General features: G+C 59.8%; 1 protein-coding gene across 2 annotated transcripts; it reads right to left on the bottom strand.

The window, feature by feature from the left end:
* Nucleotides 1-7,386: 7,386 nt before the first annotated feature.
* CYP27A1 (cytochrome P450 family 27 subfamily A member 1) lies at nt 7,387-24,457 on the bottom strand. 2 transcript variants are annotated; one of them, XM_074967000.1, is made up of 10 exons: nt 24,212-24,320; nt 23,552-23,803; nt 14,688-14,878; nt 13,222-13,421; nt 12,807-13,004; nt 10,548-10,708; nt 9,646-9,812; nt 9,088-9,169; nt 8,212-8,412; nt 7,387-7,848 (listed from the first exon to the last, which is right to left on the bottom strand). In XM_074967000.1, exons 3-10 carry the CDS (start codon nt 14,849-14,851, stop codon nt 7,723-7,725), a joined length of 1,299 nt encoding a protein of 432 aa, XP_074823101.1. In that variant the 5' UTR covers nt 14,852-14,878; nt 23,552-23,803; nt 24,212-24,320; the 3' UTR covers nt 7,387-7,722. The 2 variants fall into 2 exon arrangements, with proteins under 2 accessions (XP_074823101.1, XP_074823100.1); XM_074966999.1 differs by lacking the exon at nt 23,552-23,803 and having other exon boundaries at nt 24,212-24,457.
* Nucleotides 24,458-26,601: the final 2,144 nt, after the last annotated feature.

Here is a 26,601-nt window from a genome sequence, read left to right as displayed (position 1 = left end):
GCGTCCCTGCAAAGCACCCGCGGGGGGTGAGGTGGTTCCTGTGGGGGGGGGGCCAGGGGGCGCAGGTGGCAGCTGACGGACGGCTGGATCCAGAGCCAGCCGCCTGGCACGGCTCCCGTTCGCCCAGGGATCCCCTTGGCACAGCAGATCACTGATTCCTGGAGCCCGCCCCGTGATCCGGCCCAGCTCGATCGCTCGTCCAGCAGCGCTGGCACGGCCCGGCTCCTTGGACCCCCCCGTGGGGTGCTCGCCGCACCATCCCCGCGGGCGTTGGGCAGTCAGAGGTCACCGAGCGCAGGCCTCTGAGGGGAACCCACTGATGGCCTGGAGCTTCCCCTCTGCAGGACTCGATCCCTGGTCACTGGGGCCCTCTCTGGTAGGGATGGGGCCCCGATGACTGAGACCCCTTGGCCAGGGAGCCTGCAGGTTGCCCCGTGGGGCAGTGGCTGTGCGGGGTGCTGTGACCCCATCGTGCCCCAGTGGGCTGGGGGTGAAGGGGTCCCAGGGGAGGGGAGCTGGGCAGCACTGTGTTCCTGTAACGCTCTGGGGGAGGGGACAGATGGCACAGAGGTGGGGATCTCCCCTCCCTGCCCCCGGCCCCCTGGCCGTGCCCCCTCTGAATGGCCACAGCTGCCAGCAGCACAAGGAGACCCCTCCACGACCACTGCGTCCCTCCCTCCCGGCATGGCTGGCCCCATAGCCTGGGGGCCCCCAGGGCAGGGTGGGTGCAGAGAGCTGGGGAAAGGGAGCAGGCAGGACGCCCGGCTGCTGGGGGCATCTACGGGGCTTCCCGCTGGCATCCTGGGGGCCCCCCCAAAAGACGGGCGGGTTCGAAGTCAGCATGGCCAGGGTGGGACATTTGGCCTGGGCTGGTGCAGAGCTTGGCTGGCGGGCGATGCCGTCCGTGTCCCGAGAGGTGCTGTGCGCCAGCCATGGGGCTGGCATGGCTGGGTCCCTTGCAGCCCCCTCCCCCGCTGGGTATCTGCCTTGTTTTTGCGCCTGGCTGGGCACCGGTCGGGGTAGTGCCCGCGGGCTGAACGCTCTTGCCGGTGGGGCTGCAGAAGGCTGCTTGGCAGAGCTTCCGAGAGGCCTGGGGCCCAGAGCCACCCCCTCGCCCCCGGGCACTGCGGGGCCTTTCCTCCGGCACGCGCCCACCTTGCTGTCTGCCCGGTGGCGGCGCTCTGGGGCCTCGTGGCCGTGGTGGCATTTGTTCATTGTGGCCCATTGAGCTTCCATCTTACTGCCCCCCCCCAGCCAGTCACCTCAGCTCTGGGGCCAAGACGGGGGCCAGGGGCTGTGGCTGGAGGGACGTGGCCGGTACTGGCCCAGGCGGGTGCGGGAGGGATGGCTTGGGGGCACTGGACATGGGGCCTGCCCCCCCCGAGGGCCCCGGTTCTAACCTGGCTGCAGGTGGCCCATATCTGAGTGGGAGCCGTTCCCAGCTGATGGCTCGTTGCTGGCCTGGGCTTGGGGCAAATGGCCGGATCCCGCTGCCCGGTTTGGAGCCGTAGCCAAGGGGACGGGATGGTTTCTGGCCTCCCCGGCGTCTTTAGTCCAGTGACTCCTGCTCTCTGCAGCAGAGTGGGGCTGAGCTCTGCCGTCTGCCCGCCGGGGCGTTTGCCCAGCCTAGCACACTGGGGCGGCTGGGGCTGTGCCCGCGGGTGCGATCCACTGTGTCCGCACGGCTCCCTTTGCGCTGGTGGCTACGGGTCGGCAGTGGCTTGAAGTCACCCTGAGGGGGCTGGGGGGGCAGCCCATGGGAGCTACAATTTCCAGGGTGCAAAATCCTAGCCAGCGTGTTGCACGTTGGGACCTGTAGTCTGAACAGGCCTGCAGTGGGTGCATGGAGACGCGGGTGGCGGGGCTGTGCTGGCACCAGGCCGGGTCCCCTACCAGCTGGGGGGTGGGCAGCTGTTGCCGCCGGGTAACCCCCATCCCTGGTTTTCTGCAGGCATCAACCGGCAGTCGCTCTGAAGGTGCCAGGGAGGGCTGCTGCCACGTCTGTCTGGGTGGCCCCTTGGCGCTGCCCGGGGGAGGACAGCCGTGCGGCAGGCCATGGCAGAGCCTGGCTGGTGACTCCGCTTCTGGGACTGTCTTTGCCTCGGGGGCGCCCTCTCCGGGAGCTGAGCGACAGGACACGGGGAACCCCAACCACCCAGCCCAGCGGACATAGACACAGGGCTGCCCCCTGGCACGCGCTGGGGCAGCTGCTTGCTTGGCACCTGGCCGGGCCTGGCCCAGGGAAGAGCAGCCAGGCCCCACCGGGCCAGGGTAGGAGTCATGTATAGAGTAAAGCTCAAGTGACACAGGGGATGCCCGCAAAGTCCCCCCCGCTCAGACCTCCCGGCCCCCCAGCCGCTTCGCAAGGCAAAGCGCTTCCGTCAACTCAGCTCCAGTTCTGCCCGGCTGCTCCCTCTGGCGCTGGTGTAAATAATCCCCCCGAGGACCGAGACGAAACTCTGCCCCTTTACCCGATGGCTTCAACCTCTCCGCTGTGGGGCAGACTGCTTTGTTAGTGCAGGGTGGGGGGGCTGCTATTGTAGGGTCACTCGGTTGTGCCCCCACCCAACTTGTTATTGTGGGGTTGCTCGGGGGGGCCTGGGGTGCTCAGCCTGCTTTGTTGGCGTTTCTGGACGCTGCCCTCCGCACACTGGCTCGTTATTGGCGGGCAGCCCACGCTGGGCGGGTACTTTGTTAGCGCAGGGTTGCTGGTGGGTCATGTGTGTTTATTCATGGCTGGCAGTGCTCCTCCTGCTGAACATCGGCCCTCGCTGGGCATCAGGCTGAGTTTCCTCATTGCTGCCCCTCTGCCCTCGCCCGCCCACTGACCCGCTGGTATCGTGCCCCACGGCTGGCAAATACCCCTCCCCACACCCTGACCCAGGGCCAACTCTGGAGCAATCGCCAGATGTTATGGGCTCCTCTGGGGGTGCCGCCGTGCCCAAGGTTGGCCCTTGGCAGCGGGCTGTGAGTGCCCCCACTGAGCCCTCCGGCAGTGCCAAGGCACCAGGTGGAGATGGCATAACATGGGTCAAGGGGAATGGGCACCCGTGCCTCGACTTGCCCTGGACAGTGCGGCAGCCGGAGGGTCATGCCTGCAGCTCTCCACGCTGGGAACAGGCTGGCACCTGGCCTTGGGTGATTATTTAGAACCCGCGCTAGTCCAGGAGAGCCCAGACCTGTGGGTGTCACGGAGTCCCCGGGTGATGCTCTGGACCTGCTCCCTAAGCAGCCAGGCAGGACTCTGGGGCTGTCTCCTTTCTGGGAGCAGCCTGTCTGCAGGACACACAGCTCACCCGGCTCCACCTTCCTGGGTCTGACCTCGGAGCATTCAGCATCCTCTGCCCCTCCGTGCGCTTCCCACAGCCAGTCCGCCCAGGTGGGGTCCTGGGGAAGCCAGAGGGTCCTGCCCCCCAGCTCCACAGTCAGACGTGACTCTCAGCCAGCCAGTAACACAGAAGGTTTATTAGCCGACAGGAACATGGTCTAAAACAGAGCTTGTAGGTGCAGAGAACAGGACCCCTCAGCTGGGTCCATTTTGGGGGGCAGTGAGCCAGACAAGCCCGTCTGCCCTTCACTCCTCGTCCCCAGCCAGCCCCAAACTGAAACTCCCTCCAGCCCCCACTCCTCTGGGCTTTGTCCCTTTCCCGGGCCAGGAGGGCACCGGATTCCTTTGTTCTCCAACCCTTTAGCTCTCACCTTGCAGGGGGAAGGGCCCAGGCCATCAGTTGCCAGGAAACAGGGTGCCGGCCATTCTCTGTGTCCAGACCCCTGCACACACCTGCTCTCTAGGGCTCTGCAATGATCATACACCCTTACCCCCCCCCCAGAGACTTAAGAACTGCCTAGGGGAAACTGAGGCACCCCCACACTATTCAGAGGAAACATTAAGAACAGTCCCACTTTATCACAGTGGGTCACTAGCCAAAGGGGGGTCAGCCATGGGCCACCACTGACAGGGCTGCCCCTCCCCACAGCATCGCCTGCTAATCTGAGCTGAAACCAGCCCCCCGGGATCCCAGCCCAGCACCTGGGACGCAGAATCCCCCGGGGTGAAGAGGTGGCGCTGGGGACCATCCGTGTGGGGGTGGCCCAGCCCAGAGCTCCCCGGGCGTTCCCAGCAGCCAGCCGTGAGGCAGGGCCAGAGCCCTGGGGAATCCCAGGCCATGGGGCAGCCGTGGGGTGACGGCCTGGCCAGGGGGCTGGTGGAGGTGAGAGGGTGCTGTGGGCAGCGCCAGCCTCACCTTCAGCACCGTGACTTGCCCAGGGGAACCTTTTCCACGCACGCCGTTGGGGGCAGCTTGCTGTGCTGGGGGCTGGCGCCTTCCAGCTGCAGGGGGGGGGGCTCTGTGCCACCCTCCCTGGCGAGCTGAGGGTAGGACCAGGGAGGAAACGGGCAAGGCAGGCAAGGGATGGTTTCTGGAGAGGGAGATGTCTCACCCTGTGGGGGTGGGGGCCTTTACCCCCCTCCCTGCTGCCCCCGCCCCCCCAGGATGGCCAAGGGGCGGTTGGGCTGGTGGTACAGTTGAACTCACAGCCCCTCATCCTCCCCCCAGCTGGAGCACCCCTGAGCGAGATGCCCCGTCCTGCTGGCGGGGCGGGTTTGTCAGTGTAGCGTGGGGCAGAGGCGGGGGGGCAGGGGCACGGGGGGAAGCAGGGCATTGGGCAGGCCAGCCCCTGGACCCAGGGCTAAGCTGGAGCCGGGCTTCCCTTGGGGTGACTCTGTCCAGGAGCACCAGGGGCCTGGCTGGCACCGGGGCTGGCACACATGGGGCCGAGCTGGCAGCAGAGCGAGCCTGGCTCCTGGGAAAAGGAATCCAGGGTCTCAACCCACGGCAGAGCTGAGGCAAACCCCCAGCTGCAGCTGGCCTGGGGCCGGGGCTCCCCTCTCCGGGCCAGGCCACACTACCCCCTGCTGCGTGCACCTCTGTCCTTTCCTTCTCCCCGGTCTGCTTTCATTCTCCTGCCAGAGAAATGCTGCTCGGGAGCGAGCCGTGGCCTGGCGAACGCAGGGCCCCACTGCCCACAGGCCGCTGGCTGGCTCAGGGCTACCACTGCCCGGTGATGTGCCAGCAAAGCCCAGGCTGTCAGAAGGCCGAGCCAAGGGGCAGGTTGCTTTGCAGTGGGGGAAGCCTGGGGCAAAGACAAAAGCTCTTCCCAGGGGCTGGGGGCCCAGCCTAGCCCAGGAACGGCATGCCACATGCCAAGCTGCCCCCATCACGCCAACCTCTCGGCTCCCCCGCCCTCCATGACCTCACGCTCCAAAGAAATCTGATGAGGTTCAACAAGGACAAGGGCAGAGTCCTGCATTTAGGACGGAAGAATCCCATGGACGGCTTCAGACTAGGGACCGAATGGCTCGGCAGCAGTTCTGCGGAAAAGGACCTAGGGGTTACAGTGGACGAGAAGCTGGATATGAGTCAGCAGTGTGCCCTTGTTGCCAAGAAGGCCAATGGCATTTTGGGCTGTATAAGTAGGGGCATAGCGAGCAGATCGAGGGACGTGATCGTTCCCCTCTATTCGACATTGGTGAGGCCTCATCTGGAGTACTGTGTCCAGTTTGGGGCCCCACACTACAAGAAAGATGTGGAAAAATTGGAAAGCGTCCAGCGGAGGGCAACAAAAATGATTAGGGGACTGGAACACATGACTTATGAGGAGAGGCTGAGGGAACTGGGATTGTTTAGTCTGCAGAAGAGAAGAGTGAGGGGGGATTTGATAGCTGCTTTCAACTACCTGAAGGGGGGTTCCAAAGAGGATGGAGCTCGGCTGTTCTCAATGGTAGCAGATGACAGAACAAGGAGTAATGGTCTCAAGTTGCAGTGGGGGAGGTCTAGGTTGGATGTTAGGAAAAACTTTTTCACTAGGAGGGTGGTGAAGCACTGGAATGGGTTCCCTAGGGAGGTGGTGGGATCTCCTTCCTTAGAGGTTTTTAAGGCCCGGCTTGACAAAGCCCTGGCTGGGATGATTTAGTTGGGGATTGGTCCTGCTTTGAGCAGGGGGTTGGACTAGATACCTCCTGAGGTCTCTTCCAACCCTGATCTTCTCTGATTGTATGATCAAGCCCCTGCCCCTTCCCCTGGCCTGGTGCTGCTGACACTCACTGGCCCCCGGGAACAGGGGTCGCCCCCCCTCGCTCCACATCACGCTCAGACACAGCCCTGCAGGAGCTTAAGCGCATGTTACTTTATTGCTGCCCAGCTGGGCTACAGGACCCCACCCTCGCCCGGGGCAGCTCTGACGCCCCCAGCCCCGGCCCCAGCCCCCCGGGGAAGCTGGGAGGTTGCAGGCACGCGGCAGGTCGCTCACCATCGCCGTCCCTGCTTTGCTGCTAGCCAGAGGGCCTCCGGGCCAGGGCGGGCATGAGAGTCGGTGTCAGCGTTGGGGTTCGAACCCAGGAGTCCTGGCGCCCAGCCCTGTGCGTTCGTTGCAGGCCGGTGGCAGGGAGGTTAGTGGAGCCCGCTGCAGCCCAGCTCCGGCCAGGCCTGGCCGTTCCACCGGCTGGCACAGCTGGGCGGGTCCCCCCTGGCGGCGCCCGCCACAGACTGTCCCGGTGCAGAGGTTCCTCTGCGTGGGCGGGGGGCAGGGGCTAGGTGGCGCTAGAGCGGCGGGGGCACGTTGGGGCAACCCCCCCCAACCCCTCCCGCCGCCCAGCCTGGAACGGGCAGCCCCTGGGGCAGGGCGAGGGGGGCGAGCTGCTCTTCGGGTCCCCGCTGCTGCGGGGAGCTCCAGTGACACCGAGGGGGGAGATGCGGAGTTTGCTCTTTGGATCAGAGCAGCGGCACCTCCGGCTCGGTGCTTTCACGGTTAAAGGGGACCCCAGCCCCCCCAAGCAGCGGGAGGCCCTGACCCATCCCTGGGAGCTGGGGCGATAGCCAGACCCACCAACGTACCCTCAGTGCAAGCTGGGCACATCTTGCTGGGCAAAGGGAGCCGGGCCGAACTGGTCCCAGCAGAACGCCGGGCCGGGGGAGCTCAGGCCTGGTGAACACAGCCTGGGTGGGGGGGTCCGGAAATGAACGAACCACAATGGGTGAGGGGGCAGTTAGGCCTAATGGGCAGACAAAGCAATGGGGGGGGGGCTAGGCTCCCCATCGCTGCTGGCTGCGTCCTCCAAAGGAGACTGGCACCACTTGCCCCCGGCCTTCCTCACGCTGAGCAGAGGGACCCAGCTGGCAGGGCTGCCTCTGCCGGTGCCAGCCGTATCCTGCCACCCCTGGGCAGACAGCCAGCTCCGGCCCATCTCCACTAACCTCTCCTCTGCCCCAGGACGTCCTCAGTGCCAGCTGAGAGTCACCCCCGGTGCCTTTCCCCTTCCCGTTCCCAGCCAGGCCTGACTTAGCCCTGCCCGGTTCCAGGCTGGCGCCGCTTCTCCCCGGTTTGGGGATCGCTAGTGAAAGGCAACCGGGGCATTGGCCAGGGTGCCCGGCCGGCCCAGGCTGCGCCCGCGAACCCCAGACCCTGTTCAACACCCTGTAAGGCTGGAGTGCGACGGGTGCAGGAACACCTTTGGCCCATTGATTCCAGCTACATTGAGATCACACGGCTGCCCTGCCCACGCCAGCCGAGATCCCACCTACACCCTGACCCGTGGGCAGCTGCCATCCCCAGGGCCTAATGGGGAGAGAGCCGGGCCCAGGGCAGACCTGTCTAGCCCGGAAGGCCCAGGCGAGGGGCGGACTCGGATGGGGTCCTGGGATGAGCAAAGCGGGGTGGGCGCGCTCAGGGGGCCGGCTGGCGGGCAATGAACTGCAGGTTGATGGGCTTGTTGGGCACCAGGACAATGCGGGAGACCGACTTCACCTCCGTGCCACGGGGGTCCGGCAGCAGCTCAAACGTCCGGGTGATCTGTAAGGAGAAGGAGACGTCTTGTCTCTTCAGTGCCCCAGAGCCCCCTCCCCGGAGCACAGTGCCCCGGCCCCCTTCTGCCCCCCGGGGTGGCTCGGGAGTTTTCTCCCCCGTCTGGGGGCTCATGCCGCGGCTGGGGCAGTCGGCTCCTACAGGGCGACTCAGTTAGCAGCGGGGTGAGGGGACACTGAGCTCCCCCTCTTGGGGCATAGAGTCACGTAGCATCCCTGAGACCTGGGGGGTGGCACGTGTCTCCGATACGGGGGGGGGCTGTCTGCAGCTCTGGCCCTCGGAGCGCCCTGTCCTGCGGGCCGTAGCCAATCCCCCCGTCCGACCGCTGGCACCGCGGGGGTCCCCACTCACCCTGGCCAGAGCCAGGTGCATCTCCAGCTCCGCGAAGCGTCGGCCCAGGCAGCCGCGGACCCCGTAGCCGAAGGGGATGGAGCTGAAGGGGTGGTGGGTGGAGCCGTGGCCCCGGAGCCAGCGCTGGGGCAGGAAGCGCTCGGGCTCTGGGAAGCTGGTCTGGTCGTGCGCCATCGCGTAGTGAGCCAGGACGAAGAGCGTCTGATGGAGCCGGACACAGAGGAGGTGAGACCCATCCCCACGGCAAGCCGTGTGCCAGGCAACATGCCGCCCCTCTTGGCGGCCCCGAGCACGTGAGGGACCAAAGCCCTGGGTGGAAGGGCTGGGGGCACGGGCTAGATCTGGGCCCAGAGCGTGTTTAATTACCAGCACCCCTTGTTCGGGACATGTAGGCCCTGGGCTCCCCCCACAGCTCTGCCAGTGCCCCTCAATCCCGACCCGCAGCCCCTGCTAGCCCACCCCTGGGCTCCCCCTCGCCCCGCAGCTCTGCCGGTGCCCCTCACTCCCAACCCGCAGCCCCTGCTAGCTCAGCCCTGGGCTCCCCCAGCTCTGCCGGTGCCCCTCACTCCCGACCCGCAGCCCCTGCTAGCCCACCCCTGGGCTCCCCCTCACCCCACACCTCTGCCGGTGCCCCTCACTCCCGACCCACAGCCCCTGCTAGCCCAGCCCTGGGCTCCCCCCAACTTTAGGCTGGTCGCCTTCCAAGCAGAGCTGGTTTGCTGTGCCCAAGGGGGAGCTGGCTTTGTGTTGCCTTCACATGGCACATCTAGTTCCTCCAGCTCCTTCTCTGGGCCCCGCAGCCAGAGCAGCCGCAGGGCTGGGGAGCGATGGCCTCAGGCCCAGGGGCCGGGAAGCAGACCAGAGACTCCCACTCACGTTCTTCGGGAAGTGATAGCCTCCAATGATGACGTCTTTCTCCACCACGACCCTGGCATTGGTGGGGACCACGGGGTACAGCCTGCCGGGCAGGGAGAAGAGACAGGGCTACGGCGTGGGATGGGGCAAGTGGCACGCCTCCCCCCCCCCCGTGCAGAGCCATTATCCCCATTGCACAGATGGAAACTGAGGCACAGAGTCCAAGGGACACAGGGCAGCTATGAGAGCAGGGCACTGGATGCTGAATTGGAGCCGGGGCACTGGCCGCTGGCCCATCCTTCTGTGCTGGCGAATGCCCCGATGGACCGTTTGGTCCAGTGCCGGGCTCCGAGTCACACCAGTGCTGGGCGCAGCGCCATCTCCCTGGGACCGGGGGGTGGGGTGGGGGGGGTGCTAGGGGAGGTTTGCCAAGTGCCGGTTAGTGAGGTGCACGGTGCCATCAGCCACCACCTCACCCTCCCTTCATGAGTCTGCCCCACCCAGGGATGCCAACAGGGCTGTGGGTTCTGCCAAGGGGGCCCCTCTTGGGCCAGGCCCCGGGGAGAGCCGGGGACGTACCTGAGCGTTTCCTTGATAATGGCCCGAAGCAGCGGCATCTTGGCGAGATCCTGGGCGCCGGGGATCCGCTCTCCGGGGACGACACTGTTCACCTCCTGGTACAAGGAGGTCTGGGTCTCTGGGCTCCTGGCCAGGTGGTAGAGGGCCCAGGACAAGGTGTTGGATGTCTGGGGGGGATGACAGCAGAGACGGGGTGAGGGAGCAGCTCCGCACAGACAAGGGAGGCCGCAGGGAGGAAAAGCGGGAGCAGGCTGTGATGGACAGGGCAGACCTCGTGGCTCCCCAGGAGTCCCCCACCCTGCCCCACGTGGACGGCTCCCCACAAGCAAAGCCTTCGGCAGCTCCGAGCTCAGCCTAAACCCAGCCCTGCATGGCGGGGCCTGCCAGCCCAGAACCCCCACAGCTGGCTGTGTTACGCTGCCAACTGAGATGGGGGCCCCCCCATCGTGCCAGGCGCTGCCCAGACCCCTACGCAGATGGGGGCCCCGCTGCACCGGCTGCTGCCAGACTCCCATGGAGACAGGGTCCCCGTTGTGCCAGGCGCGGCCCAGAGACAGTCAGGGACAGCTCCTGCCCTAAAGAGCTCACCATCTAAATAGACCAGAAAAAGACAGAGGGGAAACTGAGGCCCAGAGGGGACGTGACTCACCCAGCAAGGCTGTGGCAAGCTAGGAATGGAACCCAGGCTGGGCTGCTGCCCTACCCACTAGGCCCCACAGCTCCCCAGCGCGCTCCCTTTTAGACCCACTACATCTGCCCTTGGGGTGCCCACCCCTTCCCTCCCCACACAGAGCAGCTCCTCAGCAACTCCCCACGCAACGGGGTTTGTGTAACAGCAACAGCCCCCAGGCCTGACCCCCTTGGGCCGGGTGTCAGGGCTGCGGGCGGCCGCGCCACCCTACCGTGTCCACGCCGGCCAGGAGCAGCTCCGCCACGCTGCCGTACACCTCCTCCGGCATCAGCTTGCCGCTGGCCAGCAGGTAGCTCAGGTAGCCCGACACCTGCTCGCCTCGCTCCAGCTGCCCCTCCAGCTCCTCCATCTTCCTGTCAATCAGCTTCTTGCCTGCAGAGCCAGAGAGTCGAGAGCGGCCATGACCCTCGGCGGGGGGTGGGGGGCAGCTGGACTGTCGCACAGGGGAGGGGGCATCACAGCGGGTCCAGTTGAGCTAGATCCCGTGCAGAGACGGAGGTGGGGGAAGGGGCCTGGGGACCGTCGAGGACTGCCCACAAAGCGACGGGGGTCACAAGCCCAGGTGATGCCCAGCTGCGAGCTTACTGCCAGGGCTCGCCCCAGACCCTGCCCAGCCGCCTCCGCAGTCGCTGGCTGGATCCCACAGGGACTCGTAACATGGGAGCACCCCTGATGGGCACGCCTCTCCCCCAGGGGAACGGGGCTCTCCAGACAGCCCCCTCCCACGTGTGCCAAGAGACCTGGACTCATGGGCACAGCATCTCCCTGCCAGGCAGGGCCAGGTGATCCACTGTCAAGGGTGGGTCTGGATGACTGCCTGTCCAGCCCAGGGCTATAGCACCAGAGACCAGGGGGTGGGGGGATCATGGAGTCCCTCCCTCAAAGGGAGATTTCACTCTCCGTGCAGGCACACCTCTGCCAGTGGGTACTTGAGGGGCTCACTGACTGCGGATGGAGCCAGGCAGGGAGGGCACCAAGCCCAGGGCAGGATGGACGCAGGCCCTGCCGTAGCTCGATGGGATCAAGTGGATCCTTGTTGCCACCCAGGACTGACTGTGACAGGGGGGTGGGGGGGCAGGGGACCTGGGCTGTGCACCACGGAGCAGATCAGTCTCCCTGTGCGAATTGTTGGGCCACACATCTGAGCTGCGGCCGGTATCCCAGCAGCCCTCGGCCCCAGGGAGAGGGGTGAGCAGAGACCCCGAAGCAGCAGAATTCGCTCTGGCTTCCTGGGACCCCTCAAGGCCAAAGGCTCCGCGTCAGCAACTCCTACCAGGCCTGACAAACCCGCTCCAGCCAACCCACCGCTCTCCCCGCAAGCGCCCGGTGAGGTAGCGGAAGACGTGGGTCGCTAATGTCGCTGCAAAATGGGCACACTCCTGCTACCTACGGAGCCGTGTGCTCAGCAGGAAATTCTCTTCCCCAGTCTGGCACACGGCAGCGTGGACACGCCAATGCCCGTCCACTCCACTGCCCCGGCTCGGAGCGCAATTCATCATTGCAAAGCGCAGCCCCATTTACATGGTAAGTCAACAGGGAAAAGCAGGGGTGGTGGGGGAGAGGTGAACCCAATGGGGGAGAGCCGCGGAACAAGGAACGGGGGGACTCGTCATAGCTGTGGGTGCATTACAGAGGCTGACGGGCCTTTCTAAGAAATGCAGAAGGCCCCTGGTTTAGCCAATCAAAGAGGAAAGCCCTGGAAGTACGACCACACGGCAATTAAAAACCCACGGCTGGCCTGTGCCAGCCAACTTGGGCTGCGGGGCTGTTTCATTGCAGTGTGGATGCCCGGGCTTGGGCTGCAGCCCGACCTCCGGGACTCTCCCACTTTGCAGGGTCCAGGAGTCCAGAAGTCTGAACAGCCCCTTAGCCTGAGCCCTGTGAGCCCGAGTGAGCTGGCCTGGGCCAGCCGCGGGTGCCCCCCTGCAGCGTAGACGTCCCTTGTAGGGCGAGGAGTGGGAACTCGGATCCTGGCTACGACTGGAATCCAGCAGCTCTGTCAAAACCTGCTTTGCTCGGTAGGAACAGGACCCAGTGTAGACCCAGACCTGCGATTTACCCCCGGAACCGGTTCTGTTTCCATTTCTTAGCTGCACTCACATGTCGCCTTTGCTAATCAACGTCTAGTTGTTCCACTATAAATATGCTTCAGTGCCCGGGCTGGTATAAGGGCGCGATCCTGGCTGGGGCCCATCCAGCTGCGTGGACCCTGTCTCTCTACAGACAGCTTGCCCCCAGTGCCAGGGGCTGGCTATTACCGAGGGGCTCAGGGGGCGGGGGGGGTCTGTCACTAGCCTGCGCACAGAGGGCGAGGGCTGGGAGATCTGCAAGCCAGGGCTTGGTTTCAGGGAGCTGAGCTGCAGCAGGTAAAACTGCTCCCCGCGAAGGGCGACGCGGCTCCCAGCCCTGGGTACCATCCCAGCGACGCCAGGGTGGAGTCTGACCCCGGCTCCCCGCCCAGGGCACAGACCGAAGGCAAAGATGGTGTCCCAGTTCCCCAGGTAGCGGTTCCAGAAGGGCAGCAGCTCCCGGCTCCACTGGGGCAGGACGGTGGCGAAGATGGAGTTCTTCAGCATGAGGCCGATGGCATCGATGAAGTGCCGCGTCTCCAGGGGGATCTCCTGCTCCAGGCACCCAATGCGGGTCTCGAAGAGGATGTAGGAGATGCCTGGCGGGAAGGAGAGGAGAGGGGCTGGTCGGGGCCCTGAACACTGACAGGGCCCCCCCGGGGGCGATCGGAGGCCCCCCCCGGGGAAGGGGACTCCAGGGAAGCAGCGCAGGGCTGCAGTAGATCTGTCTGGATGCACTAGGGGGCAGCGTGCAATGGCCCACAGGGCCCCCTGAGCCCCACTCCTTCCCCCCCGAGCCGCTCCCCTGCCACCTACCTTCCAGGGCGAATCTGTAGAGCAGGTTGGTCACGTCCCCCACCAGGACCCCCGAGGGGCTCCCAGCCCTCTCCACCTGCAGCCGGGCCATCAGGTCCGACACCACCTCGTTGATGGCCCCCGTGTACAGCATGGCCTCTGACGGCTTGAGCATCCGCTGGTTGAGGACCTGGCGCAGGCGGTACCAGCGTTCCCCTTCCCTGCGGGGGAGGCAGAAGACAGCTCAGCGCCCGCCCACACCGAGGGGCAGCTGGGAGCGGGACACCGAGCCGCCCCCTCCGCGCACGCGGGGGCTAGCAGGGACGGGCCAAGAGATGAAGGGAAGGCCGGGAACTCCCCCGTAACACCGGGGTTCACTTTTCTCCCCCCCCCCCCAATTCCAGCTGTGCCCGCTGCGTGCCCCCTGCTCCTCATCCAGCTGCCCCAAGCAACAGCCAAATGGTGGCACCGGGCCCACCTAGCCCCAAGAGCTGGCCCTGCATCCGGAGAGACTCTGCCAGGTGCCCCCCCAGCGCCAGGAGAGGGGTACAATTGTACCAGGGCGCTAAACCCCCTGCTCCAGGGCATGAGCCAACCATGGACTCTTGGGCATGGAGGAAAACATCCCACTGGCCGGTAATTCCAGAAGTGCCCACTGTGGGGACGGGGTCCTGGGCAAACCCCAGTGCCTCTGTCCCTCCACCTCCCTGCTGCCCGCAACACCGGTCTAACCCCGTCGGGGGTCCTGACCCTCCCCAGCTCTGGGCTCCGCACCCCACAGCGGCTCTAGGCCAAGGGCCTTGGTCGCTAGCGGGACCTGGCCTGCATCACCGGAAATGCTCTGTGATGAGAATTTCAGCAGAAGCTCCCACCTTTCCCCGGCACCAAAATCTTTCTGCCCAATCCTCGACTTCACCCCAGTGCTGTCTGATCACCCATTTAGAAGCAACACGTGTTAGAAATGACACACGTGGGGGAAACCAGGTCAGCCTTGACCCATCAAACCTGCCCGTCTCTTGCACACCTTGCCTTGATTCTCTGTATGGCTTTGGCAGGCCCTGGCGAGCCTTCGGGACGGAGCGAAGGCAGGAGTCCAAATGCAATGCTGCCTGGGTGCCAGAACCGCCAGTCAGCCGCCCGATCAAGGACATTACTCTCGCTAGCACACAAGGGAATAGCTCAGTTTCCTAGAGCGGTGTTTCTCAGCCTTCTTCATACCAGGCTTGCTGCCTTCCTCAACTGTGCCAGGGAGATCTCAGGGACTAGCGCCGGTCCGCAGACCGGTCATGGAGAAACACAGGCCTAGAGGGTCCGAAGGGACCATTAGATCAAGTAGTCTCCCCTCCTGCATGTTGCAGGCCATTGTCTTGTACCCAGCTGCTCGGGACTCCAGCCCTGTATTGATCTGGGAGCCCACATGATGTTTGCATTGCAGCAGCGCTCAGGAACGCCGTCAGGACGGCTAAAGCCTTGATCATTGGACTCACTCGGTGAACACGCCGTACGGCAGCTGCCTGATATCCCGATGCTCCTTCCACAGGGCCATGTCGCTCCTCATGGGGTATTTCCCCTCCTGCCTCAGCAGCTGCTCCAGGATCTCCGGGCTCCCGATGTTCACGTTCTTGTACTTCCCAAAGGTGGATTTCCACATGGGGCCGTAAAGCTTCCGGAACGTCACCTGAAATTCACCACAGCAGGTTGGCCCCGACTGGCACGCCAGCCCCCCGTGGAGGATTGGGAGTGGGGTATGTAGCCTGGCATTGCTGGGCTGCCACTTCCAATCCAGCCACAGGGCGGTAGTGACCAGACACCAGTGTGATGGTCGGGGAGCAGAGGGCTTTACCTCCCCATGCTCCAGCGGGCCAGCCAGAAACCTCCCTGCAACCCATGGTAAAATTCAATGTCCCTGGGCACTGGGCTACTTCCCTTCCTGAGCGGTTGCATTTCGTATTGGGAGTGGGGCAGCATATCTGATTGTTACCAGCGAGAACATCAGAGTCCACCCCTGCGGATGCTGGGAGAGTCCTACCCTGAATCTGCCCTTCTCTGGTAAGAACGCCTTGGCGCTCTCAGAGACTGAGGTGACAGGAGAAGGGGGGCTGGCACAAGTCACCTGGCACCACGCCCAGGGATTTAAAGGAGCTCTAGGAGAATGGGCTAAACTGCTAGCAAAACCACACACTCTCTCACCAAAAACGGCCATGGTCCCGGAGAACTGGAAAGCAGCAAACGCTGTATCTATATTTTAAAAAGACTCTGGGGGCGATTCGGGGAATTCCAATTTATATCTGGCACACTGGCTGAAAGGAGAATTCAAAACAAAACAACAAAACACCGGCCGATCCTGCGGGGAGAGGCTCGGCCCGGCCCGGCCCCGCAAAGCCAAGCTGCACCTCGCCAATCTCTTGACAAGGTCCCATACAAGTAGCTACAAAAGAAGGGAAATCGTCCTGGGGTGAGAGGCCAAGTATTGTCCTAGCACAGGAACAGGCCAAGAGTCAGGGAGCAAAGTATAGCATGAAATGGTCCATTTCCACCACGGCCCCAGGGTCCTGGTGGGACCCATCAGGCTCTGCCCTAAGTCCCGGGATAATATATTTCTTAACAATCTGCACGGCGGGGTGCGGGGGATAGCGAGGTAGCACAATGGGAAGATGACACAGCTATTCAGGGGAGTCACGAGCAGAGAGCTGACTAAGTTGGGTGACCAGGAAAGATGACAGCAGCTGAAATTAATGCAAAGTCCTGCACCCGCAGGGGGAAAAGTAAATGACTCACACACCGCCTGGGGTCTAAATGAACTGCATCGACGCATGAAAGGGACCTGGGCATCACTGTAGACCATGCGATGGAGACCTCTGCTCAATGCACAGCTGAGGTCAAAGAAGCAGCCAAGCCATTCAGCTGCATAAGGAATGGGAGGGGAATAATTACGGTGAATTCTCTTGTACCATCCTCGAAATCTGCAGGGCAGCCTCACCTGGACACTGTGTGCATCGCATCGCAGAGAAAACCACAGCCGAGAACAGAGAGAAAGAGCCACAGTGATTAGTGGGACGAAGAGATTTCTGCAGAGAGAGACTGGAACAGCTGGGAGAGTTCACCTGGCGGGGGGAGCGAATGGAGACGGCCGAGGTGCAGGAGGTAATGAAGGGGAGCGAGGAGGCAGGTCAGGTGCTGCTGTGGACACTCCCTCGGAACAGAAGAACAAGAAAAACTCGCCATCTCAGGTCAGTTAGGAAAGCTCTTGCCACGCCAGGCGGAACAGGGCTGTGTGCTCCCTGCCGTTAGCCACCACGGAGGCGGAGAGCTTGGCAGGACTTCTGAATGGATTGGAGACTCTTCTCCGGGCAACAGGCACGTCCCCAGTGACGCCTGGCAGGATTCGACAGAGATCCCCCTGCATCAAGCCCCGAGTCAACCTCCAGCTGAGCTGGGTCCGGGCAGGTTATTCCAGAGGTAACACTAGGGGGTTCTGGAACCTTGCTCTGAACACTGTTGGAGATGGGGCCCGTAACTAGATGGCCCCAGGGTCTGAGCCTGTGTGCACACTACAGGTCATTATGGTGGAGACTGAAGCAGGGAAACATGGGTTTCATTGGGAGTCAGGTTCCTAAATACCTTTGAGGATCTGGCCCACATAGGACAATCTCACATAGGATCTAGGGCCCCGATCCTATGCATGTGGCCCCCTGAGCCTACTACAGGATCGAGGTCTACACTGAGTAAAAGCATAAAAATACACAACACTGTGCAAAGCAAAGATAAAGGGCATTTCCCCTCTCGGCTGATTCGTTTGCAGAACAACAAAGCCTTATTTGGAAACCTGACCGGCAGGCTGTGACTGAGACCCCGCTGGCACAGCAGGGCATGTCCATTCCCTCAGCGGGTATGGCACCACCGCCCGTTATCGCTGCTTCGTCAGAACAAAGCAAAGTTGCAACATATTCCAAAAACCAGCCTCTCTCGTCAGGGCTCCAGTGCAGAATGGTTCCCCTGGCTCTGGCTATACCAGCCCTGGTTCCTTTTTCTAGGGAGAAGCTGTGACGAAGTGGGACTGTTCTTAATGTTTCCTCTGAATAGTGTGGGGGTGCCTCAGTTTCCCCTAGGCAGTTCATAAGTATCTAGGGGGTGGGGTAAGGGTGTATGATCGTTGCAGAGCCCTAGAGGGCAGGTGTGTGCAGGGGTCTGGACACAGAGAATGGCCGACACCCTGTTTCCTGGCAACTGATGGCCTGGGCCCTTCCCCCCTGCAAGGTGAGAGCTAAAGGGTTGGAGAACAAAGGAATCCAGTGACCTCCTGGCCCGGGAAAGGGACAAAGCCCAGAGGAGGAGGGGCTGGAGGGAGTTTCAGTTTGAGGCTGGCTGGGGACATGGAGTGAAGTGCAGATGTGGTTGTCTGGCTCACTGCCCCGCAAAATGGACCCAGCTGAGGGGTCCGGTTCTCTGCACCTACAAGCTCTGTGTTAGACCATGTTCCTGTCGTTTAATAAACCTCAGAGGATGCTGAATGCTCCGAGGTCAGACCCAGGAAGGTGGAAGCTGTGTGAGCTGTGTGTCCTGCAGACAGGCTGCTCACAGAGAGGAGACTGCCCCAGAGTCCTGCCTGGCTTCATGGGGAGCAGTTCCAGAGCATCACCCAGAGACCCCGTGACAGAAGCCAGGATGGGCACCTTGGAAATGCACAGAACAATAATCCTACAGCTAGGTCACAGGAGTGAAAGGAAGACAGTCATTGGCCTAGACGCATGCATATGAGTTTGCCGTTCACCATCAGTTACGCTTCCCCACCTTGATAACATTCAGATGGGTTTTTGCTTGCTGGTTTTAGTAACCTAGTCGCTGATCACACGTTCCTCTCCCCAAGGACTGGACGGCAAACACACTGAGGCCCGTGGGGTGTACATCTGCATTTCCAGCGGGGAGCAGTCCTTACTCACTAGTGTGACTATTGGATTTCTTGCATGAGGGAGGACTCCCTGACTGAGTGAAGACTTGCAGGACTGGATGCTTAATGAGCAGGGTCTATTTAAGCTATAGAATCCCCTTGGTGCTAGGCCCTGTTCAAAGGAATTTCACCATTAAGCTCAGACTTGAAAAGCAACCTAGCAACAACAGTGAATTCAGCCGCAAGGCTGGGAACCTGCTGGGAAGAGGGATTATTTCACTTTGACAAACAACATGTAGAAGATCTGCTTGGCTGAAAGCCACACAGGAGGCCGACAGCGTAAAGCCGGTGTCTGCTCATGACAGTTTGCATGGTCTCATTGTGTTGCTTATTCTCAGCAAAGCAATTAGGATGGCCAGAAATGTCAAGGTCTCGTGCCAGAGTTTTATAACTTAGTAACTAATTGCTCTCTATTTATACCTCCAGCTGCATATCATGTAGAAATGCACCCAACCTCTTAAGGGCTCCTGGCTTTGCCAGGGGATGTTGTGAAGGCCTGATCAAGGAAGCACCCGGTATTGACCACTGTTGGAAGACAGGATACTGGGCTAGGCAGACCATTAGTTTGACCCAGTCTGGCTGTTCTTATGATCTTATTAAAAAAATACAACTAAGGAAATTCCCAAGCAAAAAACTTTGTTACACTGCAGTTAAGGTTTTGATTACATCAACCACTAATGAGTTTTGAAAGTGTTTGAAAAGAACATTCCCTTTTTAAGCTCTCTCTCTCTCACACTCAGACCCCCTCCCTTTTGGAAAGATACCACCAAATCCTGCATCTTGGCACGGGGTTAGGCTAGAGCAGGGTTCTCAACCAGGGGTACGAGTCCCCCTGGGGGTACGCAGAGGTCTTCCAGGAAGTACATCAACTCATCTAGCGATTTGCCTAGTTTTACAACAGGCTACATAAAAAGCACTAGTGAGGTCAGGACAAACTAAAATTTCATACAGACAATGACTTGTTACTAATGCTCTAGATATTACACACTGAAATGTAAGTACAATGTTTATATTCCAGTTGATTTATAATTATATGGTAAAAATGAGCAACTCAGCAATCTTTCCGGAATAGTGTGCTGTGATACAAAATCAGACACAAAAATACAGAAGTAACCAGGTAGTTTTTACGTGAGGTGAAACTTGGGGGTACACAAGACAAATCAGCCTCCGGAAAGGGGTACCATATCTGGAAAGCCGCTGGACCAGCTGACCCTTGCGGTCCCCTCTCACCCAGCTGCGACCCAGGAGACAATCAGCTCCTCAGATAACCAACAACTTCATCACACCAGTCCGGTTTTCAAGGGCATTGCCGGCTGCTAGCTTTCAGTGTTGCCTGTACCCGCCAAATGAGTCTGACTGCTTCCTTTGTTAGATTTAGGAGGTCTTTTCGTTTCAAGAGGAAAACAAACACCTGGATTCCCCAGCACCTCCCACTGTCCCCGGCATCAAATGCCCCCTGGGGAAACCGAGGATTGGCATAGACTGTGTTTGTGGGCGGGAGGCCCTGGAGCTGCTCTTGTCCACATGCTCCAAGGCCACAATTACCCAGGCAGAGACAAGGGCAGCCTGTCAGGGCTTTGGCATTCAGCAGAGCACAGAGTTCATAACAGCATGGGCTCGGCCATTTCATTTTGAAGGGGAGTCAGTTAATAGCCATGTATACCACCCCACGCTACAGATAGGGAAACCGAGGCACAGAGCACAGACATGACTGGCTAAAGAGACATAAGACACTCCTCCTTCATCCCTTCCCCCCAGTTCCTCTCTGTGAGAAAAAGCCCCCTGCCCGGGTGCGCATTTAAGTGAGGAGGACTTTAGCAGCTTCTAAATATTCCAGGATGCCCTGAGAAGGAGAGGTGACTCTTTCTCTCCAGCTGGGTATTTGGGTTGCCCAGGGTGACTGGACACAGAGCGGAACCTGAACCCGATTCCTCTTTGAACTGAGAGCAGGAGATCCTGGACACACTTCATAGATCCCAAGGCCAGAAAGGATCGTTGTGATCAGCTGATCTGACCTGCAGCCTAACCCGAGCCCAGAACTTCCCTGAATTAATTCCTGTTTGAATTACAGCAGCTGCTTTAGAAACATCCAGTCCTGATTTTAAAATCGCCTGTGATGGAGAATCCACCACACCCCTTGGTATGTTGTTCCAAATGTTAATTACCTTCACTCTCAAAAAGTTACTCATTATTTTCAGTCTGAATTTGTCGAGCTTCATCCTCCAGTCATTGGGTCTTGTTAGACCTTTGTCTGCTAGACTGAGGACACTGGCACCATTTCAGATTGGGGGGGAGGGGGCAACTTTAATTGCGATTCCAGGGGCTACTTTGGCATCTGAAAACTCCAGGGTTTTTTTTTTTTTTTTTGCAGATAACTTAGCAATGAGCTGACAGGGGCACTGTATCTTATTCCTATACAAAGAAAGAAAATTAAATATTAGACCCACTCAGCTCTAATACGAACACATTCTGACATCTTGTGTCAAGTCACTTAAGGGACACTGGTTAGATTTAAAATTGTAATGTCTATTCTTACTCTTGAATACAAGAATTGAAATACTTGTAGAAAAATCTCAATGACTTTCTATCCCTTGTTTTCAGTTCACTAAACTTGGAATAGATCATTTAACTTTTGGAAACGTCCTACGAGGGTAAGGCCCCGTGAGTTTATACTGCACCTGCCTGGGGCTTGAAGGGTGTTACTCCACTACACATTATAGGCTAGATAGAAACTGAATTTAAACAGGAGTGAAACAGGCCCTGTCAAGTCACTTTCACAGGACTGCCAACCCCAAATATTCAAAACTCATGAATCAGGCTCACCAAAAACCGTGAGATGGACTTTAAAATCATGAGATTACATAAAATAATAGATTTGGGGATCTTTTCATTTGCCTTCTGCTTTCTGAGCCTTAAGGGTGCACTAGGGGTCACATTTTGATGCTTTCTCCACAGCCACCAGGGCTAGAAACTTCGTTTCTCTTTAAGAACGATGGATGAAATCATCACAGATCACCTGACTCCATCAGCTGGGACTTTAAGGAAAACAATTATCATGAGACTCGTGACAAAGTGCTGAGAGTTGGCAACACAGCTTTCCCTTCTGTTTAAAGGCGAGTGACTTTCCAGAAGGCTCTTAAAACACAACACCCAGCGACTGAGTCGCGGTTCTCACAGGAGAATATTTAAAACCAAACACCAAGAAAATGCCACATTTTAAAACTGAGGAAAAAATGGAGACTTCTGAGGTATGTCAGGGCCACGGCAGGCGGGCAAGGAAAACAAACAGGCCCAGGTGCTCCGGGCAGCTCTTCCTCTTGAAAGAAAGTGGGAGGGTTAAATCTAGTCCTTAACCGAGTAAAACTTCTATTACCAAACTTCTGTCCACTCACAGCTATAAATGTCACAGTGAGCATGTCCTAACATGTGGTCAATAACTCTACACTTCATCCTTAAATATCTGAGCCGTCTTACCCAGGGCTACACATCCGCTCAGGAACTACATTGTCTGGCCTATTCTGAACAGTGCAGAGCACGCACATGGTGCCCAGAGAATAACACAAATCATGACAATAATCGTCGACTTTATGGACTCTGGATGCAATTTCTGTTCTTTGTTCTGGAATTGGTCTGAATACAGCTGAAACCCTAAGCATTTAGGCATAAAAACATCTGATACTCAGACACTTTCTCATTCCTTCCTTTTCTCCAGCTCAGAACAAAAAAATGACAAAACAAAATGGTTTTCAGGTAAAATCTAAAATTGCCCAGCAGGCATTGCTGTACAGCCCAGCCTGGGGCAGAACCTGCCCCCCTTGGCGGTTAAGTGCTCCCCTCTCATCGGACTCTCATTCTCTTTCTTTCTTCATCCTTCCTGACCACTGTGCTGCTTTTCATGCTGTCAACCAGGGCATCCTTCTCAATTGCCCGGGACCAAATGCCGGAGGCTCAGAGAACTGGCCACCTTGGTTTTGTTCCCGTCTATCAGAATCCTCTTTCTTGCAGCAGAGAGGGCGGCTGGTGCAGTGGATAGGGAGCTAGCCCTGAGAGACCTGGGTTCTACTCCCCCACGGACTTCCTGTCTGACCCCAGACCAGTGCCTAAGGGACAGAGCTTCAAAGGGTTTTAGGCACCCAAAGATTCAGCTGGACATCCAGTGAGGGTTACAAAGCACCGAGCCCTCTAGGCACGTTTGAAAATCCCACGAGGTGCCTAAATACCTTTGAAAATCTGGCCTTCAGTCTGTGTGTGCCTCAGTGCCCATCTGTACAATGGGGAGACCGGGCAGCACTTCTTGACCTCACCGAGGAGCTGGGAGGAAAAATAGGTTAGACCTTGTGAGGTGCTCAGATACTGCGGTGAGGGGGCCACATAAGTACCACAGGGAGAGCGGGAACCCAGCTCGCCCTCCCCTGGGGTTTGGCCCCTTCTTTTCACCTACACCCCCAAACCTCCCCCTTTTGTGAATGTAACCTTGGCTCCCAGGGCTTGGCTGTATTTCTTCTGAGTCTCCTGCGTTCTCTGGGCAACATCCCCCACGCCCTGCAGAGGGATTCCTGTTTTCCAGGCTCATCTCATGGCTTCCACATCCTTAATTTAATTAGCAGCCTTTTCTTACCTAATCACCCTGCCTCTGTCTATAAACAATATGCAACGCCCTGCCCTGCCCTGCCCTAGGGGCACCAGCCCCTCTCCTCTGCAGAAAGAGCTCCTCCTGGGAGCCACCTCCTGCCTGGAAACTCGGCTAGGGAGGGGGGACAGGAGCCCCCCCAAAGCCCACTCTTGAGTATTTGTTCCCCACGTAGGTACTTAAACCCTGCGATCAAGTCACCTCTTAACCTTCTCTTTGTTAAGCTAAATAGATTGAAGCTCTCTCTCTATAAAACAGGTTTCCTAATCCTTCTTGTGGCTCTTCTCTGCCCCCTCTCCAATTTATCCCCAGCCTGCCTGAATGGTAGGCACCAGAGCTGGACACAGGATTCCAGCAGCGGCCGCACCAGAGCCCAAACCAGAGATAAAATAACCTCCCTGCTCCTGCTCGGCATTCCCCCGTTGATGCACCCCGGGATCACATCAGCCTGTTTGGCCGTAGCGTTCCCCTGGGGGCTCATGTTCACCACGACCTCGATATCTTTTTCGGCGTCGCTGCTTCCCGGGATAGAGTCCCCCAGTCTGTCGGTCTGGCCTGTCTTCTGTCCCTCGACGACCTTCCGCTTGGCAGTACTCAAGGTTTGGCTGTATTGTATGTTTGCTTGTGCCCAGCCGAACAAGTCCAACCTCCCAGACCCTGACCCTCTGCCTCCCATAGCACGCCCTGCCAGCCCTCCGCTACCACGGCCAAGTACTCAATGCTATTTGAGTCTGTCCGAGACAGGTTCCTACCCACCCCCATCACTGCAATACCTGGGCCTCTTCTAACCCCGCATCCAGGGACACGACTGGCACCTGTGGATCTTCCTCTCTCTCATCCTGTCCCGCGGGGAGCGCCGTGCCCGCAGGGACTGGCTTGCTTTGGTTTCGAAAGGCTCGCTGCTTAGTGTTTCGGGCAGAGGTGGCTGGGTGGAGAAGGCACTGGGCACGGGGATGGAGAGGTTTGGGACGGCCCTGGAGAAGTTAGTCTGACAGTCTGGGTCCAGTGCCCAGACAAGCCTCACCCTGAAAGCAGAACATCCCATGGGGCCAAAGGCGCGGCGCTGTCACCCACGGTCCCCGTCCATTGCTAGAACTCCAACGCCAAGTGCCCAGCCCCACAGGGCACAATGCTCAGCCACCCAATAGCGTGCACCCTGCTGCCCCACTCCTAGGTACCCAGCACCCCCCTCTGTTTGTCCACCCCCTGTAACCAGCTCCCCCAGCTGGTGCCCAGGCCCCCCAGCCCCCCGCCTGCCCGGTGCCCAGGCCCCCCAGCCGGTGCCCAACGCCCAGCCCCCCGCCTGCCCGGTGCCCAGGCCCCCCAGCCGGTGCCCAACGCCCAGCCCCCCGCCTGCCCGGTGCCCAGGCCCCCCAGCCGGTGCCCAACGCCCAGCCCCCCGCCTGCCCGGTGCCCAGGACCCCGGCCCGCACCTGCAGCCGGTGCGTGTGCAGCAGGTAGCCGCGCACGAAGATCCAGTACAGGGAGCCCAGCAGCCCCGGCCCCGGCAGCTCCTCGGGGCCCTTCAGCCGCCGCTCGCCCTGCGCCGCAGCGGCTGCTCCGGCCGCGCCGGCTCGGCCCCTCCGGGCCGGCTCCGAGCGCGGCGCCCCGGCCAGCGGCTGCAGCCAGCGGCACAGGGGGAGCCCCGCAGCGCGGCGCCCGACGCCCGGCCCCGCCATGGCCCCACTGCCCGCGCCGCGGCGGCCCGGGGCGGGCGCGGGGGCGGGGCCGGCACCTGGGGGGGGGCCGAGGCGCGAGTCCCACCCCGGGGGCTGGAGGAGGAGCGAATCTGGAGCGGGCGGCAGGAGGGAGCAGCGCGGGGGGGCAGGTGGGGATCAGGAGGGGGCAGCGGGGGGGGGGCAGGTGGGGATCTGGAGGGTGCAGCGGGGGGGGGGCAGGTGGGGATCAGGAGGTGGCAGCCGGGGGTGGGGGGGCAGGAGGGGATCAGGAGGGGGCAGCGCCACTACAGAAAGGATGTGGACAAATTGGAGAGAGTCCAGCCAAGGGCAACAAAAATGATTAGGGGTCTAGAGCATGTGACTTAGGAGGAGCGGCTGAGGGAACTGGGATTGTTCAGTCTGCAGAAGAGAAGAATGAGGGGGGATTTGATAGCTGCTTTCAACTACCTGAGAGGGGGTTCCAGAGAGGATGGATCTAGACTGTTCTCAGTGGTAGAAGAGGACAGAACAAGGAGTAATGGTCTCAAGTTGCACTGGGGAAGGTTTAGGTTGGATATTAGGAAAAACTTTTTCACTAGGAGGGTGGTGAAACACTGGAATGTGTTACCTAGGGAGGTGGTGGAATCTCCTTCCTTAGAAGTTTTTAAGGTCAGGCTTGACAAAGCCCTGGCGGGGATGATTTAGTTGGGGATTGGTCCTGCTTTGAGCAGGGGGTTGGACTAGATACCTGCTGAGGTCCCTTCCAACCCTGATATTCTATGATTCTATGTTTAGGAAAGGGATAGATAATAGGACAGAAAATATCCTATTGCCTCTATATAAATCCATGGTACACCCACATCTTGAATACTGCCTGCAGATGTGGTCACCCCATCTCAAAAAAGAGATATTGGACTTGGAAAAGGTTTGGAAAAGGGCAACAAAAATGATGAGGGTTCTGGAACAGCTTTCGTATGAGGAGAGATTAATAAAACTGGGACTTTTCAGCGTGGAAAAGAGATGACTAAGGGGGGATATGATAGAGGTCTATAAAACCATGACTGGTGTGGAGAAAGTAAAGAAGGAAGTGTTATTTACTCCTTCGCATAACACAAGATCTAGGGGGTCACCAAATGAAAATGTTGTGAAGGCCAAGACTATAACAGGGTTCAAAAAAGAACTAGATAAATTCATGGAGGATAGGTCCATCAGTGGCTATTAGCCAGGATGGGCAGGGATGGTGTCCCGAGCCTCTGTTTGCCAGAAGCTGGGAATGATGACAGGGGATAGATCACCTGCTGATTCCCTGTTCAGTTCATTCCCTCTGGGGCACCTGGCCCTGGCCACTGTCGGAAGACAGGACACTGGGCTAGATGGACCTTTGGTCTGACCCAGTCTGGCGGCTCTTATGTTGTTCAGGGGGGGATCTGGAGGGGGGCAGGAGGAGGGGGTTGGTAGGAGTAGGGGGCAAGTGGAGGGAGTAGGTGGGGGAGGAAAGGGGGGCAGGAGGGGATTTGGAGGGGGCAGCAGGGAGGAGGTTGGTGTGGGAGGAAGGGGTGAGGCAGGAGGGGATCTGGAGGGGGCAGCAGGGAGGAGGTTGGTGGGGGAGGAAGGAGTGGGACAGGAGGGGATCTGAAGGGGGCAGGAGGAGGGGGTTGGTGTGAGTAGGGAGACGGTGGAGGGTGCAGGAAGGTGCTGGTGAGGTTTGGAGGGGGGCATCCAACCTTCCTGGACAGAGGAAGCTGGCCGTGGGGGTCTCAGGTTGCTAAGACAAGACCCCCCCTGCTGGGAATGTGCACCTGGTTTCTGGTACCTGAGTACCCCCTCTCTCCCTGAGCCTGCCCTACTGCCCAGGGTACCCATCGCCCACTGAACAACCCATGAGGCCAGCTGTTGCTATGCTTATAAGAAGCACATGGGATCTTTTTCAGGGGAAAAGGCAACACGCTGAGTTTATTGAAGATACAGTTAGCACACGCATTCACACACAGAGAGGGAGAGTCCCGCCAGTCGATGTTATAGTTCCCAGTCCAGAGTCCGGAACAATCTAGTGGCCAGCTAGGTAGGACTGGGTAGGTAGGAGCTGGGTTCTGTCGGTCACAACACGATGCTCTGGGGAAGTCTTTCATGGCAAGGCCCCCTGTTTATATAGTGATTTTCCTTCA

Source organism: Natator depressus, chromosome 11 (genome assembly GCF_965152275.1).
Source record: "Natator depressus isolate rNatDep1 chromosome 11, rNatDep2.hap1, whole genome shotgun sequence".
Classification (NCBI taxonomy): Eukaryota; Metazoa; Chordata; order Testudines; family Cheloniidae; genus Natator; species Natator depressus.
This window is presented reverse-complemented; position numbering and strand designations above follow the sequence as displayed.

Coding starts and splice junctions, on each gene's coding strand:
- CYP27A1 (XM_074966999.1), bottom strand. CDS start 24,457: ATGGCGGGGCCGGGCGTCGGGCGCCGCGCTGCGGGGCTCCCCCTGTGC. Junction 9,170..9,645: donor ATTATCAAGGAAACGCTCAG/GTACGTCCCCGG, acceptor CCTGCCCGGCAG/GCTGTACCCCGTGGTCCCCA. Junction 7,849..8,211: donor TGCACCTGGCTCTGGCCAGG/GTGAGTGGGGAC, acceptor TTCTCCTTACAG/ATCACCCGGACGTTTGAGCT.